Here is a 17,614-nt window from a genome sequence, read left to right on the forward strand (position 1 = left end):
CAGGGTCGCCACTGAGAAGTCTAACAGAAGGCTGAACCAGTGATGGCACAGCCATGCGGCGCTATGAGGATGACCTTCACCCTGTCCTGCTTGATCTTCATGAGGACCTTGGGCAGCAACTGCACCAGATGGAAGACTTACATCACAGCCCCCGACCACGGGAGCAGGAAGACGTCCCACGGGGATCCCCGTCCCTGTCCTGGAACGAGCAGAAGATGTGGCATTTCCTATTCTGCCTGGATGCGAGTAAGTCCACCTGGGGAGTTCCCCACCTGTGGAAGATAGAACTGACCAGCTCCGGGTGAAGGGACCACTCATGGCAAGACGAGAATGTCCTGATCACTCAGTCCATACTGTGTCCGTTGGGGACAGACCGATGCCAGCCATGCCTGTAGGGGCCTGAGGCAGAGTCGCACATGCCGGACCATGTAAGTGCATGTTGCCATGTAGCCCAACAGTCTCAGGCATGTGTGGGAATGCAGAGATGACATGAGGTCCACCATGACTCGGAACAGAGTCTTAGGGAGGAAGGCTCTAGCTTGAGTAGAGTTGAGTTCCGCCCCAATGAATTCTAAGTTGCACTGAGGTAACTATCAACTTTATATCATTATTAGGCCCAGGTCATGGAAGGCACAACAGACCAGATCGAGATGCCCCCACACCTGATCCGAGGACTGACCCCTAATCAATGAGTCATCGAGGTACAGGTAGATTTGGATCTCTCCCCCACCCCCCGATGTCGCAGGTAAGCGGCCACTGGCGCCATGCACTTTGTGAACACACTCGGAGCTGAAAGACCAAAGAGCACCGCCATGAACTGGAAATGGCACTGGCCCAATATGAAACGGAGGAAACGCCGGTGACCCAGGAATATGGAAGTACACGTTCTCTAAATCAAGGACAGAGTACCAGTCTCCCGGATCCAGGGAGGGGATGATTGAGGACAGGGAGACCATATGAAACTTCAACTTTTTGAGAGACTTGTTGAGGCAACAGGTCTAGGATAGGTGTGAGGCCCCCTTTTGCCTTCAGAATGAGGAAGTAACAAAACTAAAATCCTCTTCCTTCCATGTCTTGCGGAACCTCTTCCACTGCCCCTAGGCTCAGGAGGTTTTCGATCTCCTGAATGAGGAGGTGCTCGTGAGAAGGTTCCCTGAAGAGGGACAGGGAAGGGGATGGAAGGGTTGGTCAGCTACAAACTGCAGGGTATAGCCTGATGAGACTGTGTCGAGACTACTGACCAGCGGTCCAAGATGATATGGGACCAGGCCGACCGGAAAGGATGGAGGCGGTTGAGGAAGATGAGGAACGGATCCAGTGCAGTGACTGGTGCATCGTCCTCGGGCAGACCATCAACATGACTGTTTTTGGCTGCCTTGTTCCCTGAAAGGACCTGGCTGGGCAGGAGGCAAAGAATGACTGGTGGCACCACTTAAAACCTCTTTGTTCTCCTTTTTGTAGGAGCTGGGTCGAGGAGTACCCCAAGACCTCAATGACCGTGGAGGGCAGAACAGCTTTCTGGCCTGCTGAAGAGTATGTAGGCCTAAAGAGTGGAGGGTGGCCCAAGAGTCTTTAAGGCCGTGGAGCCTAGCATCAGTTAGCTCTGAGAAGAGACCCAGTCCCTTGAATGGGAGGTCCTGGAGAGTGGATTGCATCTCCTGGGATAGCCTGGAGGTATGTAACTAGGAGCTACGCCTCATGACTATTGCAGAGGCAACCACCCTCGATGCTAAGTCCATGCCATCTGGAGGACACTGCTGGCTACCGCCTTGCCCTCTTCTATTAGAGTGGCAAACTCCTGCGCCTGATCCTGTAGGAGGCTCTCTTTGAACTTGCCGACGATGTCCCACAGGTTGAAATTATACCTGCCAAGTAGGGCCTGATGGTTAGAGACCTTAAATTGAAGGCTTGCTGTTGAATACATTTTTCTGCCAAATAAGTCCAGCCTCTCATTAGCTTTATTTTGGGGGGGGTGCCACTCGCCTGGCCCTTTCATTGACAGTGGACACGACCAGGGACCCCACAGGAGGGTGCGTATACAGGTATTCATACCCCTTTGTGGGGATATAGTACTTCTTTTCCGCCTTCTTGGTTGGGGGCGGAATGGAAAAGGGATCTGCCACACCGATTTGGTGATCTTTAGGACCCCTGGCAATCCGACTTGAAGGGGGACGGGGAGGGAATGACATGGAAGAGGTCATCGGGCTCCTCAGCTAGCGCCTTGATCTCCGCCACCACCCTTTTAAGTAGGGCTTGGTGCTCTCTAAAGTCATCGGGGGGCTACCAGTTTGCGAGGGCCACACCACCGCCTTGTCCAGGGACAATGAGGATGACTGCAGTGCTGGAGGATGGGGGGTGTCCCATTACTGTGTTGGGGACCGTTCCACTGTTGCTAGGGCCTCCCTCGGAGTCACTGCTTCGGATTCGGCCCCTTGCTCCAACACCGCTGCCAGCTGCACCGGGGGTAGCACGTCCAATGATGTCTGGAAGGAGCAGTGGAAGTACAGTGCTGGCATAATAGGCATCCTCCACAGATTCCAGTACTGCCACTGGGTGGGACATTGCCCTTGACCCCATGCCAGTGCTGCAGATGCCTTGGTGGACTCCCGACTGGGAGACGATTCACCCCATACAGGGGAAGGGCTGAACTGTCCCTCTGACTTCTGGTGACCAGTGCAGGGCCGTGGAAGCGCGAGTTTCAACTGATTCTTGTCAGTGACCAGTACAGGGAAGGCGAGGGCCGATGCCTGCACAAAGAATGGTATCGGGGCCCCGGCCACCAGTGCCACGACCAGGAACAGTCTTGTGTTGGAGGGGACCAACGCCTAGGAGATCTGCAAGGCAATTGAGACCAGTGCCATCTGCAGGAGGACTGTCAGTACAGAGAATAGGGGGAGCGGCATGTCAATGCCAGAGTCCCGTGTCTTGTAGGCAGAGGCTGTGGTGTCGGAGATCTGGGCAGTGGTACCGGGGTACTTGGCCATAGCAAAGGGGAATAATGCCTGTGGTCCAGGGGCATTCCACTGTCTTTAGGGGCAGTCCCATCACCGGCTTGGTCGTCTGAGCTGGTGTCTTGGCGGGATCCGCCATGCGGCCAGGCGTCTATGGTGCCGGTCAGCCTAATTGTTCTTCAGCTGTCAGGCCCGACTCGGGTGCAGATGGCCCTGCGATGGGCCAGAACACCCTACTACTCCCTGGGGTCGGAGGTGGGTCCCTGGCTGGGTTAGGGTGTCTGTCCACAGCAGTACCCCCTGAGAGCCTCCGTTACAGGCACGAGGCCTAACTCGGGTCTTTTGCCTGAAGTTCCCTTGCGCAGTGCCTGCAGACCAGATGACTTAAGACCACTTCTTTGGTACTGGCGGGGGGAGGGGGAGAAAACAGTGCTGGGTGGAGCCCGGTGCCAGCAGTGCACTGCATGCCGACACCAAAGTACTGGGCATGGAGTCCAAGTGTGAGGGTTCCAATGCCTGGGACAGACCAGCCTCCATGAGGAGGGTCCTTAACTGAATGTCCCACTCTTTTTGAGTTTGGGGATGAAATTTTTTTCAGATCTAGCACTTGTCTTTTCGATGGGACTTCCCCTGGCACTTCAGACAACTCATGAGGGTTGCTGATGGGCATCGGCCGACTGCACTCAGAACAAAGCTTCAAGCCTGGGAAGCGGGGCATGCCCCGCTTCAGGACAAAAGTCCCAGTTGGGACTAACTACTAAAGTAGTACTAAATCACTTAACAGCTAACTAGTCTATGACTAAACAACAAAGGAGAATGATCTGAACAGTGAAGCTAAGCAAGACCCGACACTCCAACCAACCGTCACGGGTGGTAAGAAGTAACTGAGAGGGCATAGGGTCGGTGGCACCTGATATACCACCACATCAGCGCAGCACTCCAGAGGGTCGCCGCAGCTGACCATACAGATACTGCTAAGACAAAAGTCTTAGGCAACTGTGCATGTGGGCACACACACACACACACACACACACACACACCTAGAATGGAACTGACATGAGCAAGCACTCGAAGAATATCATTCCCAAGCGTCATGGGCAGAACTCAGATTCTATCCAAGTTAGATCAAAGTATATTTTAAAGATACATTGGAGAAAACAGAAATTAAAAATAAACCTTTATTATTATAGTTATTTGAATTATCACAACATATAGAAGCCCTAGGTACTAAGATCCCATTATGCTAGGCACCGAAAAAAAAGTTTTACAGTCTAAGTATGAGACAAGGTGCAACAAATAGTTAGGATACAGACAAATGGGGAGTAAAATAAATCAATGAGAATCAGCACAAGGTTATTGTTGGCATCACAGCAAAGGAGAATTTTGACTGTGGATAATGAGGTAGCTTTGCAGATATTTACAGGAAGCATCTTGGTCCCTACTAATAGGATATTTATGAAAAGATTCTACACGATGGGCTATAAATGTATTACTAAATGTTTGTAAGCACGAAAAGTTTAAAGTCATTCATATTATATATAAAAATGTAAAAGTGAAATTAAGTTTTTGTCACAATTTCATGTTATTACAGAGATATAATTCAAATATCGGGATTTCAAGAATGTTTTAAACTCTCCTAACACTAATTTGTAGTAGTTAATCAGTGTTTTGTTTAAACTTAACTGTCTGGCAATGCCATTTACAGTAGCAAACTGCTGAATACTGACCCTTTACTATCTGGATTTTTACTACCTGAATTGTCCAGAACAGAGCTGGATATGCAGCACACACATTTTTGAGGAAAACTCAGGACTGGGAGTGTGTTGGCCTGAAAGTAGTAACCCGGATGGTGGAAGCCACGGTGTGACTGGAGTGTTGCTGATAGGCTGCTGCGGTCAGAGTTGCTGGACCAGGACTGCAGCTATACACAGACACTCAGGGAGTGTCCTGCATGCTGTTAGGAGCTAAAACAGCTGCTTGGAAGCTAAAACAGCACAGCATTGTGAGGGACCCAGGTTGCAGGGTAGGCAGTGACAACTGGCCTGGACTGCAGTCCAGAATGTGACAGTAACACTTGTTCAATAATAGCTTACTGTTTAATTGGGGCTCGCATCAGTCTTTTCATTACCTCATTCCAAACATATCTGTCATATCTAGACTGTATTTAAAAGTCCAAGGAATAGAGCACATACCAAAAGGAAACCTAGGAAAGCAGGCTGACTAACCTAGTGAGGAGGGCTTTAAACTAGGTTCACCGGGGGAAGGAGACTAAAGCCCTGAGGTAAGTGGGAAAATGGGATTCTGGGAGGAAGCACGAGAGCTCAAGAAAAAGAAAAGAAAAAAAAAACAATACTGCTCCAAGTTTACACTCTGTGTTTTGGTTTTTGCCACTTCAATAAAATTTTTACAAAATAAAGCTTTAAAAGTTCCTGTTAAAACTAAACTCTGAAACACAACCTTAACTATATTATAAATTATCTCACATACAAGTTGTTCATCTCTAGGTTTTTGTGTGGGAAGGGAAGTTGTCTGTCTGTTGGGTTTTTTTACACAGATAATGAAGGTCAGCATTTTATGGCTCCGGACCAAAAGAATGTTCACAATTATATGTCCATGTCTTTATCATCTATTTCATATTCCTACATACCAGTACCTCTTCTGATAAGTACTTACATAGACCATTTTAAATTTCTCCAAGGGTAATTTAAAGCTTCAAGAAAAATACAAAGAATACTATCTGAATTATTGGAAGAATTGCATACTTACACTAGTGACACTGATTGCATTTTTGTCATAGTACTTCTTCTTTTCATATTTATCCCTGATGAAAAATTCTACAGCTCTGAAAACAGGCAGTTAAGTAAAACACACAATGAGAGAAAGAAAATCAATCTTGAAACTGGTTAATTAAGAATATTCAAATTAAAAGAATGACATTTGGTTCTAATTCTCCAACATTTCATTTTTGCAATTTTAGTTTAAGGCGAGAAAACATAAAACCAAACCTGAACTGCTTTGGTTACTTATGCACATGCTCAACCACTTTTGATGAACTTATCAATAGTAAAAATTCAGTCACAGCTACTTATTGCTTAGATTTCATATATACTTCTCTTAACAGCTTCATTTTCTTTCTTTGAAATCATACTTCATAATGACATGAAAAACTGATATGCAAAATAGATGCCAGTCAGTGTCCTGCCATCAAAACATTTTCACTCTGTATTTATATTATGCAATAGGTTGTGAGCACCCACAAAGACGTACAATAACATACAATCCTGCAACAAGGATCATAGAATCAGATATGTAAGGCTGGAATTTCCCTACACTAATAAAATATAACCTAATACAATGATCAAATTAAAGTTGCAACTGGAATTCTATCAATGGTTAATTTCTCTGGCTCATCAGTTACTACAGTGAGCAATTACATCAATTTATAAGGTTAAAACAAGATTTCAATACTTCACAGGAAAGTTAAGGAAGAATGCCTCTCTTTTAATCTAATCAATTGAGCTAAGAGTCTACTCTACTAAAAGCAGCAGCTGAAACTCTTGCCTTTGCTTTAAAGAAGTATAACTCTGAGAATGATTTCTTTATAGCTTCCCATTTTTATGTTCCATCTTAAGTTTGTCTGAACATACCACCTATGATAGACCCTATTTACTTAGCTGATTCCCCCTACCACAATAATACGGTGTCTGCATCTTTCTGATCATTTCTGCATCTGTGAAAAAGTATCCTAAAAATCAAGTACTTGGCAGCTTTGGAATAGTATGCTTTTAACCCAAAATAACTTCTTACTAATTAGATAACTGACCTGGGAGTGGAACCTTGGCGAATTCAGTAGTTATCTTCTTCTTTAACTCATGTGATAGATCTGTAGTTCAGATGTTGCAAATAACTTGAACTCACTTTGCATGCAGGGAGGTGATTAGTCTCTTTTCTTTTAGCTGTATATAGACTTCAGGCATGGCTTAGCTAATGGTTAGAGTCTCACTCTTCTTCTTGAGATGGCCAATCCAGTGAACAGAGCAGGATATAACTTCACGTGTCATTTTTGGTGTCAGAGACCCCCCTTCTCCTTCCGCATGGAGGGTTCAGGGCCCTCTTGCCCTGCCTCAGGAATCACTTTCGTCCAGTTAGATTCCAGCATGCTGGCTATATCTCAATATGAAGTTATAGTAAAAGACTCCAGACCGAGGTAGATGTTTCCTTGCAAAATCCGTTGATGACCACAAACAGATGTCCTTTTCAGAACATGTGAAAAGGAGTTGGCAACAGACTTCCATCTAATGGAATAAAGCCAATTCTCACTTTGCTAAATATAAAGGTCCATTATCAATATCCTCTTTCACACATTTCCACTCATTTCTTGTGACAATAAGCATGACAAGGGAAAAGCGACTTGGAGGGAGGCCAAGCTCATAGTGAGTGCATGGCCAACTCCAGTGCCCTTTCACTTAAAAATCAAAGCAGCTTTAGCATTCCTTATTATTAATAACTTCATTTAGCATTTGATCAAATAAAAGTTATCCAGGCTCAAACTACACTCAGACATATTCCCTATGATATGCTTGGAGTGGAAGACAAAGCGTAAGGATTTAAATGCTTTTGCAATCAGAAAGCTTTCAGACAGCCTAACCATTTCACGCTTCATGCATAAGACTACTCAGAACAACATTTTATTATTCCATAACACACACTTTTTAAACTCTGTTTCAGGGTAAGATATGATAGGTGAGATCAGTACAGCTCTATTCTTGTGGATCAGCCAGGGTTCAAACAACTGAGGGAGCTTATAGAGGCTGGAAGCACACATACACAGCTAGAACTAGCCCCACGATGGTCTGGAACTGAAGATAAGGCGGCAAAACCGATTGAAAGCAACCTAAATTAATACTAGTAATGAAGTTAGCTTTCCAAAATTATCAAAAAAATTACCAGCACACCATTAAAATTATCACCAGCTTGGTTATGCACTCCAACACTCCTTGGCACACAACATTTCACAAATATTTTTCCACGCATATCAAACAACCATACCAATTCACTCACTATTCAGCCCCACACAACTCCTACTTAGTCACCATTCATCCACCTGACTCACTCAGCACTTCATTCACTCCAAATCAATTCTCCCTACCATTATCAAATTCACCACTTCCCATTTTGCTTTTAGACCCAACTAATTCAATCTGTTTTCTATTTATCAATTCTCGTCATCTTTTCTGTCCCCCAGTGCTCACCACATATTCAGTTCAGCTCCCAGCTGCACCAAATGATCTACATCTCAGCAGTACATCTTCAAGACAAAGGCATAACATCTATGAGTCTTCAATCAGAAATCTTCTCCCTGTGTACGCACTTATAAACTATGAACACATCAGTTCTTAACCTCTCTCTTTAATAAACTAAATATATTCATTAAGTTTCTTACCATAAGGAAGGTTTGTTCATTCATTTCCCATTTTTTAATGCCTCTAGTTAGGCACCACAAAATAATAAATGTAAAAAAAAAAAAAAAACTTTAATTAAGGGTGGTATGATAAGTTGACACACTTATCAAATTCTTCATCTAGTTATGTAACACTTGGGTTGTACTAAGGCTCCCTGAATTTGAAAACAGTAAGACGGAAAAAGGATACTGATCAGTTTGTGGTCTTCGGAAGTTCTCTGGTAGATTAGCTTCATAGACTATCCTTGCCTTTGTATTTCCCATATCCTGCATGCACTAAAGAAAGGTGGTAAAAGAATTATTATTTTGTACATTGCTAATTTGGGTCTTGGAAACACATTTCCATTGTTATTCTGATCATGTAAGTGAGAAGATTAAAAACTTTTGTGCACTACATTTTAAGAACTGGAGGTTAAATCCCCTAATCACATCCATTTGTTTCATACATGTTCTCTTCACTCCTTTGAATGCAATGTTCTGTTTTTATCACTTGTCTATTCAAGTGTTATAGTCTATACAAACAAACACAACCCTGCTTTGCATGTTTTCTGCAATAGAAAGATACTACAAAAAGCATTTTAAAAAGACCATACATTAATGGGAATTATAAGATGTTTCCTGTGGAATTTGCTACTCTGGGTTCACTTAAGACAGTTAAAGTGGACATAGCTTTAAAATAAATCACTTATCTGAAAATGTTTATTTTAGTATTTCAAAAGTAGCTTCTAAGATTGCAAGTGAAAGATTAAAGGAAAAAGGAGATTACCATATATACTCTGTCATAAGCTGAATATTTTTGGTAAAAAAGTGACGCAGCAAAGAATGGGGGTCGGCTTATAAATGGGTCTACACCAAAATTTGATGATTTTAAACTCTATGGCAGGGGTCGGCAATCTGCGGCACGCGAGCCGATTTACTGTGGCACGCTGCTGCCAGCTTGGTGACCCCGCCGCCGGCCTGTATGGACAGAACCCAGGCCGGCAGGTCTGTTCAGCCTGCTGCCAGTCTGGGGTTCCATCCGCCAGCCCCTGTAAATGTAAAATGTATTACTGGCATGCAAAACCTTAAATCGCCGCGAATAAATGAAGACTTGGCACACCACTTCTGAAAGGTTGCTGACCCCTGCTCTGTGGAATCATTGAATATCTAATTGTCATTTTGTTTACCTGGAGCATCTGCAGGCATGGAGCCCCTCAGCTCCCTGTGGCCGCGGTTCGCAGTTCCCAGCCAATGGGAGCTGCAGGAAGTGGTGCCACTTCCCGCAGCTCCCATTAGCTGGGAACAGCAAACTGCAGCCACAAAGAGCTGAGGGGCTCCATACCTGCAGACGCGCCAAGTAAACAAAACGTCCCAACCTGCCAGCAGCTTACCATGATGGGCCGGGAGCCAAAGTTTTCCAACCCCTGAAATATAGGGTCGGCTTATGAAAGGGTCATACAGTTTTTGCTATTTTTATCAATCCATTTTCGGGGGTGGGGGGTCGGCTTATAAATGAATGGGCTAATGAACGAATATATACGGTACTCATCTGTAACCCAAAGTTCTTCAAGATGAACTCTACACGTTCACACTCAGATTGTACCGGCAACGCAGCTCTGATGGTAAAATGAAGGCAAAGCTATAAAAGGGCATCATGCTCCACCTCGTTTCCTTTCAACCACCGCCTCAGGACCACAACTGTAGGTAGCAGTCCTAGGAAGAAGAGAAGTCAGGTGGGGAATGTGAATGTGTAAAGGCTATCTCAAAGAACTGCAATTACAGGTGAGTAGCCTCTTTCTTCTTCCTCTACAAGTAGACACTCTTGGTATAGTCTAAGGCTAGGTCTATACTACCCGCCTGAATCGGCGGGTAGAAATCGACCTCTCGGGGATCGATTTATCGCGTCCCGTCAGGACGCAACAATCGATCCCCGAATCGGCGCTCTAACTCCACCAGCGGAGGTGGTAGTAAGCGCCGCCGACAAAAAGCCCCAGAAATCGATTTTGCCGCCGTCCTCACAATGGGGTAAGTCGGCTGTAATACGTCGAATTCAGCTACGCTATTCACGTAGCTGAATTTGCGTATCTTAAATCGACTCCCCCCGGTAGTGTAGATGTACCCTAAGAGGTAACATGAAATAAGAAAGGTGGAACAGAGTCCTAATTAAATAAGTAGTAACTAAAGTATTGCTCTACCTAAGTATGCATCATACTTGTGTGCTCAATCAAGGGCGTAATGTTTAGTGAACATGTGCTTTGAGCTCCAAGTTGCAGCTGTGCAGATTTCAACAATGGGGTCATGTTTAAGGCATGCCAAAGAGACTAACTTAACCCTTGCAGGAAGGACAGAGGCTAGCTTATAGCTCTCTTCATTGCAGAGCTTAGCCCATTTAGACAAGTGTTGAGAAGAAATAGCTTGACTCTTACAATTTTCTTCAGATATGAAGAGATATGGGGACTTTCTAAAAACTTTGTTCCTATTTAAATAAAATGCTAGCATTCTTAACATCTTGTATATAGAGCTTTGATTCTCCCAAGTGTGCATGGAGTCTGGGAAATAATTCTGATTGAGTAATTGCTTGGTGAAGATGGAAGTCAGTTACCACCTTGGGCAGGAAGTTAAGATGTGGATGGAGGACCATTTTGTGAAAGACTGACGCATGAATCTGCCATCACAGCTTTAAGTTCGCTTACTCTTCTGGCAGAATTTATTGCTAGAATACATGTTTTGATAGATGAAAGAGGAAGCGCTGATAGGTTCAAAGGGAAATCTCATGATTTGAGTAAGGACTAGGTTAAGGTCCCATGATGATATGGGATCCTTGACACATTCACTATACCCTTTATTAAGCTCTTGAAGGAGTCACGAGTAAATATAGTTTTTGTCTATTGGTGTGTGGTAGATTAAAATGATAGCTAACGCAGTCCTTCATCAAGGATATTGATAGTCAGATAGTTTCAGGTGTACGCGGTATTCATATATGGACTGAACTAATCCCAGTGAAGCTGATATACTGTTATGTGATGCCCAGAAAGCAAACTTTTTCCTAACACTTCTGAATAAATTGTTTTAGAATTTAACAGAATATACTGCTCTTCTGATGAGCAAGTACTCTCTAAGTCAGAGGTATATAGCACATTCCAACAGGTGCAAGGAATTTGGGTGCAAGATCTAGCCATTCTGCTGATATAACAGAGATGTAGTCACAGGAAGTTATCTTACCATATCTCCCATATCATTTTTTGGATTAGAGTAAGTGGAGGAAAGACAGAGGAAACCTCTTCCCCAATTGTGAAGGAATGCATCCAATATATAGATAGGCTGTGTACTCCTGCTTTCAAGCAGAACTTCAGGCATTTGGCATTACATTTCAATGCAAACAGATCTATTTCGGGGTGATCCCAGAGAACAAATATTTTCTGTCACCGAGAGACCATTTGTGTAGCTTTTCCCTGTCAAGGTGATCCACCAAATTGTCATCTTTTCCTACAGTCAAGTGAGTCCCCCATATTCCCGGGGGGGAGTGATGGGGGGGGAGGTTGGGTTTCAGCACTGGGGTGGCGAGCAGCAGGCTCTAGACACAGGATTTCGGGCTCTGTCCCCAGGCCCTGTCCCCGGGGTGTGGGGCTTTAGGCTCCGTTCCTTGGTTGCGCGGTGGTGGGCTCTGGCCCCGAGCTCACCCCCCCAACCCAACACCTCTGGCCCCCGCTGCCTCCCCCAGTGTCCCATTGCCCCTGGACGCCACTGCCTCTGTAGCCACCTCCCCATCCAGAGCTTAATTCGTCCCCGGGCTTGCCAGGGCTGAGTAAGTCTGCTGTAAAAAGTGGTATTAAAAAATATACAAATATCACTTTTCACAGCACACTTACTTATAGCTAGCAAGTCTTTTAAAAAGTGGGGGGAGGGGGCAAAAGAAAGAAACAAGAAGAAAAAAAGACAAGAATGTTCAAAGCACCTTATTTGTGTTTCTATTCTGTTTAAGTCCAGTAAAGAATAGAGACAACTGTACATTATTTTTATTATTGAGTCTGCAAAAAAACCCAAACCCTTATATAGATAAATTACAATGATTTGGACATAAATATGCACATATACATTTGTTTTTCCTAAAATTACTTATTTTAGGGAAAAAAATTGTCAGAGTGACCACCAGCAAGAGTTGGTGGCCGCACTGAGGCCACCAAAAAATTTGTTGAGAGAACCCCTGCACTAGACTGACTGTTACAGGCTAAGTGTGATGGATGCTCCAATCCCATAGCATTCTCCTTGCAAGGTATAGGAACAAGATTGTTCTTGTTTGTTCCCACAGAACAAAGCTGTCAAGTTATCATGACTACTTGAACTACTTTGCCTTGTAAGTGAGATAGAGAAGATTCTGCTATTGTGTGGCCAGAGAGGTTGAATACAAAAACCTGTAGGAGAACACTTCAAACCTCCCTGGCCACACAATAGCAGATGTTAAGGTAGCCATCTTACAGCAAAAAAACTTCAGGACCAGACTCCACAGAGAAACTGCTGAGCTCCAGTTCATTTGCAAATTTGACACCATCAGATCAGGATTAAACAAAGACTGACTGGCTATCCAACTCCAGAAGCAGTTTCTCCTCCCTTGGTGTTCAAACCTCAACTGCTAGCAGAGCACCTCACCCTCCATGATTGAACTACATCGTTATCTCCACACTGATTTATACCTGCCTCTGGAGATTTCCATTACTTGCATCTGAAGAAGTGAGGTTCTTACCCACGAAAGCTTATGCTCCCAATACTTCTGTTAGTCTCAAAGGTGCCACAGGACCCTCTGTTGCTTCTTGAAGTTTTGTAACAGCAGAGTGATACTTTCTTCTGGAAGGAAAGCCCTTCCATCTTGGGGGTCTAAAATTGTGCCAAAGGAGGAGAGCTTCTGCATAGGAAGATGTGATTTCTTCCAATTTATTCAGATACCCAGTTTCCCCAAAACACACACATACACACTACAAATTGATGGTCAGAGACTTTTTGAGATGAAGCTTTTATTAGACATTAATAAGAATAGGAGTATATATTAATACCCTGCAGTCTTAAGCATGCTGTCATGACAAAAAGGCATTTTGTAAATACTTAAGGGGCAGCAGAAAGGCCAAAGGGGAGGACCCTGTACTGGTGTTACCCGGGGTTCTTTCAACCCAAAGCTCTTGGTAACTTTTACTCTGTGTGAGGTGGTGTCAGGAAATAAATCAGAGGAGACACGGCCATCCGACCGATAGATGGCTGGCACAAACAGAACGTGATTTTTAAAAAGAACAAAACATGGAATGGAGAGATTCACAATATGAAGATATGATTGATGTAAGGAAATATGCATTCTTGAGATCGAGAGCTACAAATCAATCTTGGATAGATCAGGAAGAAATTATTGACCTAACTGTCACCACAAGGAAGCTGAACTTTCTGATAAAGTAACTTGGGTTTCTGAGCTCTAAGATGGATCACATTCCACCATCCATCCTTGGGATCAGAAACTACTTTGAGAAAATGCCCTTTCCCTCTGAACTCTTTTGGAACCTCCTCAATAGCCCCAGCTTCCAAAAGGGATAGAACTTCTATTCTTAGTAGGTGCTTGTGAGAGGGATCCCTCAGTAGGAAGAAACAGGGAGGAGGAATGTGGTTGAATAGACTTCCTGCACTTTCTCAAGGATCCACTTCTCTCTGGTAATGATATTCCAGTAATGGAAATAGTCGAAGAGTGAAACTCCAAAGGTGGAATGGAAGGAGGAAAGTTGGAGAGTTGATTGGGGACTGAGCTGTAGCTCTCACTCCTCGTGTCACACCTACTGTCTAAGGCCTGGCACAGAAGAGCATGAAGTAGTGTACCTGCTCTTGGGATGAAGCTTGTAGCTTTTTCTTGTTTGTTGATGCTATGGAGGAAGCTGTTATTGCTGCTGCTAAGATATGAGGACAAAGATTAAGGAGAATTCTGCTGCCTGTGGTTGTTGAGACAGGAGCTCCAAACCATCTCCTTTGAGGACATAGTTTGTGCTGAATAAACCATCTCCTTTAAAGTGAGATCTTTTACCCACTCTAGTTTCAGGAAATACACCTTAAGATCTGAGCCATGCACATCTCCTTCTGGTATGACAGACACCACCCCCCTGGCAGCAAAGTCTGACATATGGAAAGTGTCTCAATAACTGTATGGCAACAAATTGTTCCTCTGTAATTAATACCTTTGCCTGATTTCTTTGATCTCCAGCAAGGTTCTTAAGCAGAAAGAGAGCCATCTTCTCCCAAAGACAGGACTGATAATGAGATATCACAGCTTGGGAGTTCGATACCTTGATGCCACGACTGGAAGAGGAGAAGATAGAGCTTCCCAAAATATCTAATTTTCTACCTTCCCTGTCAGAGATGGCAGAACATACCCACAGAATTCATCTGAGAGCTGCAACCAATATCAGTGAGGTGGCAAGCAGGGTAAGTGTGAAAGAGCAAGAACCCTTCACATGGTAGTTAGTAGAGTTTGTCTGATTTTTTCAACATGAACACAGACGCACACATTTTTATATTTATTTATTTATTTTCCCCATTGTATCTAGGAGATGGCCAGTAGAACCATCATCCCTTAGAAGAAACTGCCAGTTTCACCAGTAATTAGAATCAGGTTTTCTATCAAGTCTTGTCAGTGGAATGGAACAGAGGTAGAAATGTAACCTCTCTATCCCTATCTGACTCAATACTGGACTTAATCTCACTTCTGATGCGATTAGAAGCAGTGAAACTAGAGATCGAAGCAACCTTAAAACTGAGAAGGGGAAAAGATGTCTTCAATGAACCCATAGTTTTGGTATGGGGAAGGGACAGTTTGGAGGACATTTGAAAATACTCCACAGCTTTTTGTCCTTTCCCTGGAGTGGAAACAGGCACAAGAGTGTCTGTTGCTCTTTATTTTATCCCCTTTATTTTATCCCTTCAAGAATTCTTGCAATAAGACTGTTTTCTGGATCCGAGATTCCTTGAGAATCTGAGCCATGTGTCTGAGTATGATCGCGGGGGAAGGGTCTCCTGCCTAGTGGTTAGTGCCTACAGCAGCAGTCACGCCCTAAGGGGCGCAGTCCTCAGGGCAGCAACCTGGCTAGGTGGATACAATGTGGGGGAAGGGGAGGGGAGAACACAGGGCCTCCCACTCCATCGGATTCCGACCCAGGGCCCTGGGAGGCTGTTTTGGCTGCTCACCCATCTCCGTCTAATGTCAGCCTCAAGTCAGCTTCCCTGGGTCACTCCTACCACAGTCCACACCCCATCTGGCCACTGGCCCTGGGGAATGTCACCTTCTGGGCTTCCAACGCCAGTCTCAGTTGCTGGGTGCTGTGGCTCCTTTGCGCCCCAGCTCGGTGCAGATTCAGCTCTGGTCCTCCCCTGACGCTCCCAGGGAACATCCTCCTCCCTGGCTTGCCAGCCCCCAACTGAGCTGGCTGGCTTTTAAACCCTGACTCACACCCAAGATGAATCTGAAGAAGTGGGTTTTTTTTTTAACCTACGAAAGCTTATGCCCAAATAAATCTGTTAGTCTTTAAGGTGCCACCGGACTCCTTGTTGTTCTTAACCCCTCCTGTCCAGTGTGGGGTTTATACACCATCACACAGGGCTACAACTAATAACCACTGCACTGGCAGCTACTTGGCTCTGGAAAAGACTTTTGGAACCATAAAACTCATTATATTAAGAATACGACTGGCCTCAAGAGATTTATCACGAGCCCCCAACTTTGAATCCTAAACCAAAACCTAGGACTATATCAGATTCCTTGGGGTCAGTTCCAAAAAAGGACTCCCAATTGTGCTTAGCACTACTAACCAGGGCCACATCACACACCACCCCCAGAACTGGGAAAGTCTGATCCAAGTGGGCTTGACAGGTAACAGAGGCCAATATTTGTACTGAAACTACTATCTGATTACTTGTAACCTTCAATACAACAGGTTTTACCAGTCTCCCTGGACTGAATGACAGAACCTTTAGCAGAACCTTAACTTGCCGCTGCTTAGTTCCCAAGGAGAACAGGTCAGATGCAGGCCTTTCTTTAATCACAGAAATTGGCTGGTCAGCACCAGAGGGTTTGGTCACTAGGGAATGCTCCAGCAGAAGCACGTGGGTCTCGTTTTAACACTGTTTATAGGCTTGGAGAGTAAAAGGTGATTCCTGGTAAACAATATGAAAGACAGAATGTCCTTCTGCTATGTATGCTACATACGTCATAGGTGTTGGAGGCACGAAAGACAGTAGGAAAAGATCCATGTCTTTTAAATCCTAGCCACTTTCCTTTCAGATCTGCCACGCGATCTGAGAGATTGCGCCAAGATGTGGAACCTACAAGAGAGTCTTTTTTCTAAAGGTAATATTTTGAATAATAAAATAAAGAACTAAACTAAGAACAAGAACTAACTAAAGGTACTGTTGTCTGAAGAAGTGGATGGGTCAGATTTGGAGACGTTCCAGGCTGTCTTTTACCACGGCTGTAAGGCACTGAGATGGCAGGGTGCCACACCCTGTTTTATAGCCTTGTCCTCAGACTGTTCAGAAGCAGTGAGAGATGGGACAGGAGGGGGCATGAACGGATTCCAATGGCAGTGCTAGGAGGCGTTCCATCATCAGAAATGCACCACCAGCACAATCCAAGAGTAGGAATGTACAGCGGCCACTTGAAGAACTGTCTCTCTCAGTTTCCTTATTTCGTACATTTGACTGCAATTTTAATATCCCCTGTATTTTCAGCTCCCAATTTGCCTAGGTTTGTCTCACAGCACAATGGGAGAGAAATATTTTAAAAGAATAGAAGAATGTAATTGTAAAACTCGAGTTGGCAGTGGGAACTCAGAAGGTGTAATTCCTCAAGCTGAACTCTTATTTTGAAATGGACTGAATTTGAAGAAGACTGTCATTTTAAAAATCAAAATTTTATAACAGCATAAAATATTCAGGCTTCCTCCCTTCAATTTTTTATTATTAAAAATATGACGACATGTAGGCACAATATTTTTCCAATAACAAAATCTAGATCTAGGTGAGGGTGGCACTAACACTATATAATTTCAGATACACAAAATAATATGCAACAGAGCATCCTGTCGCACCTTTAAGACTAACAGAAGTATACTTCTGTTAGTCTTAAAGGTGCCACAGGACCCTTTGTTGCTTTTTACAGATTCAGACTAACACGGCTACCCCTCTGATACTTGACAACATAATA

General features: G+C 44.2%; 1 protein-coding gene across 2 annotated transcripts in view; it reads right to left on the reverse strand.

Moving 5' to 3' along the window:
• Nucleotides 1-17,614, reverse strand: part of SMAP1 (small ArfGAP 1) — a 175,203-nt gene that overhangs the window by 152,716 nt on the left and 4,873 nt on the right. Inside the window, exons 3-4 of one of the 2 annotated variants that reach the window (XM_034766215.1) lie at nt 8,603-8,688; nt 5,718-5,793 (exon numbers count right to left, since the gene is read on the reverse strand). The exons of the other annotated variant lie outside the window; for it this stretch is intronic. Of the exons in view, the coding sequence (XP_034622106.1) occupies nt 5,718-5,793; nt 8,603-8,688 (162 nt within the window). The remainder of the gene's footprint in view (nt 1-5,717; nt 5,794-8,602; nt 8,689-17,614) is intronic. 2 annotated transcript variants of the gene reach the window in all.

This window comes from Trachemys scripta, chromosome 3 (genome assembly GCF_013100865.1).
Source record: "Trachemys scripta elegans isolate TJP31775 chromosome 3, CAS_Tse_1.0, whole genome shotgun sequence".
In the NCBI taxonomy this organism is placed as follows: Eukaryota; Metazoa; Chordata; order Testudines; family Emydidae; genus Trachemys; species Trachemys scripta.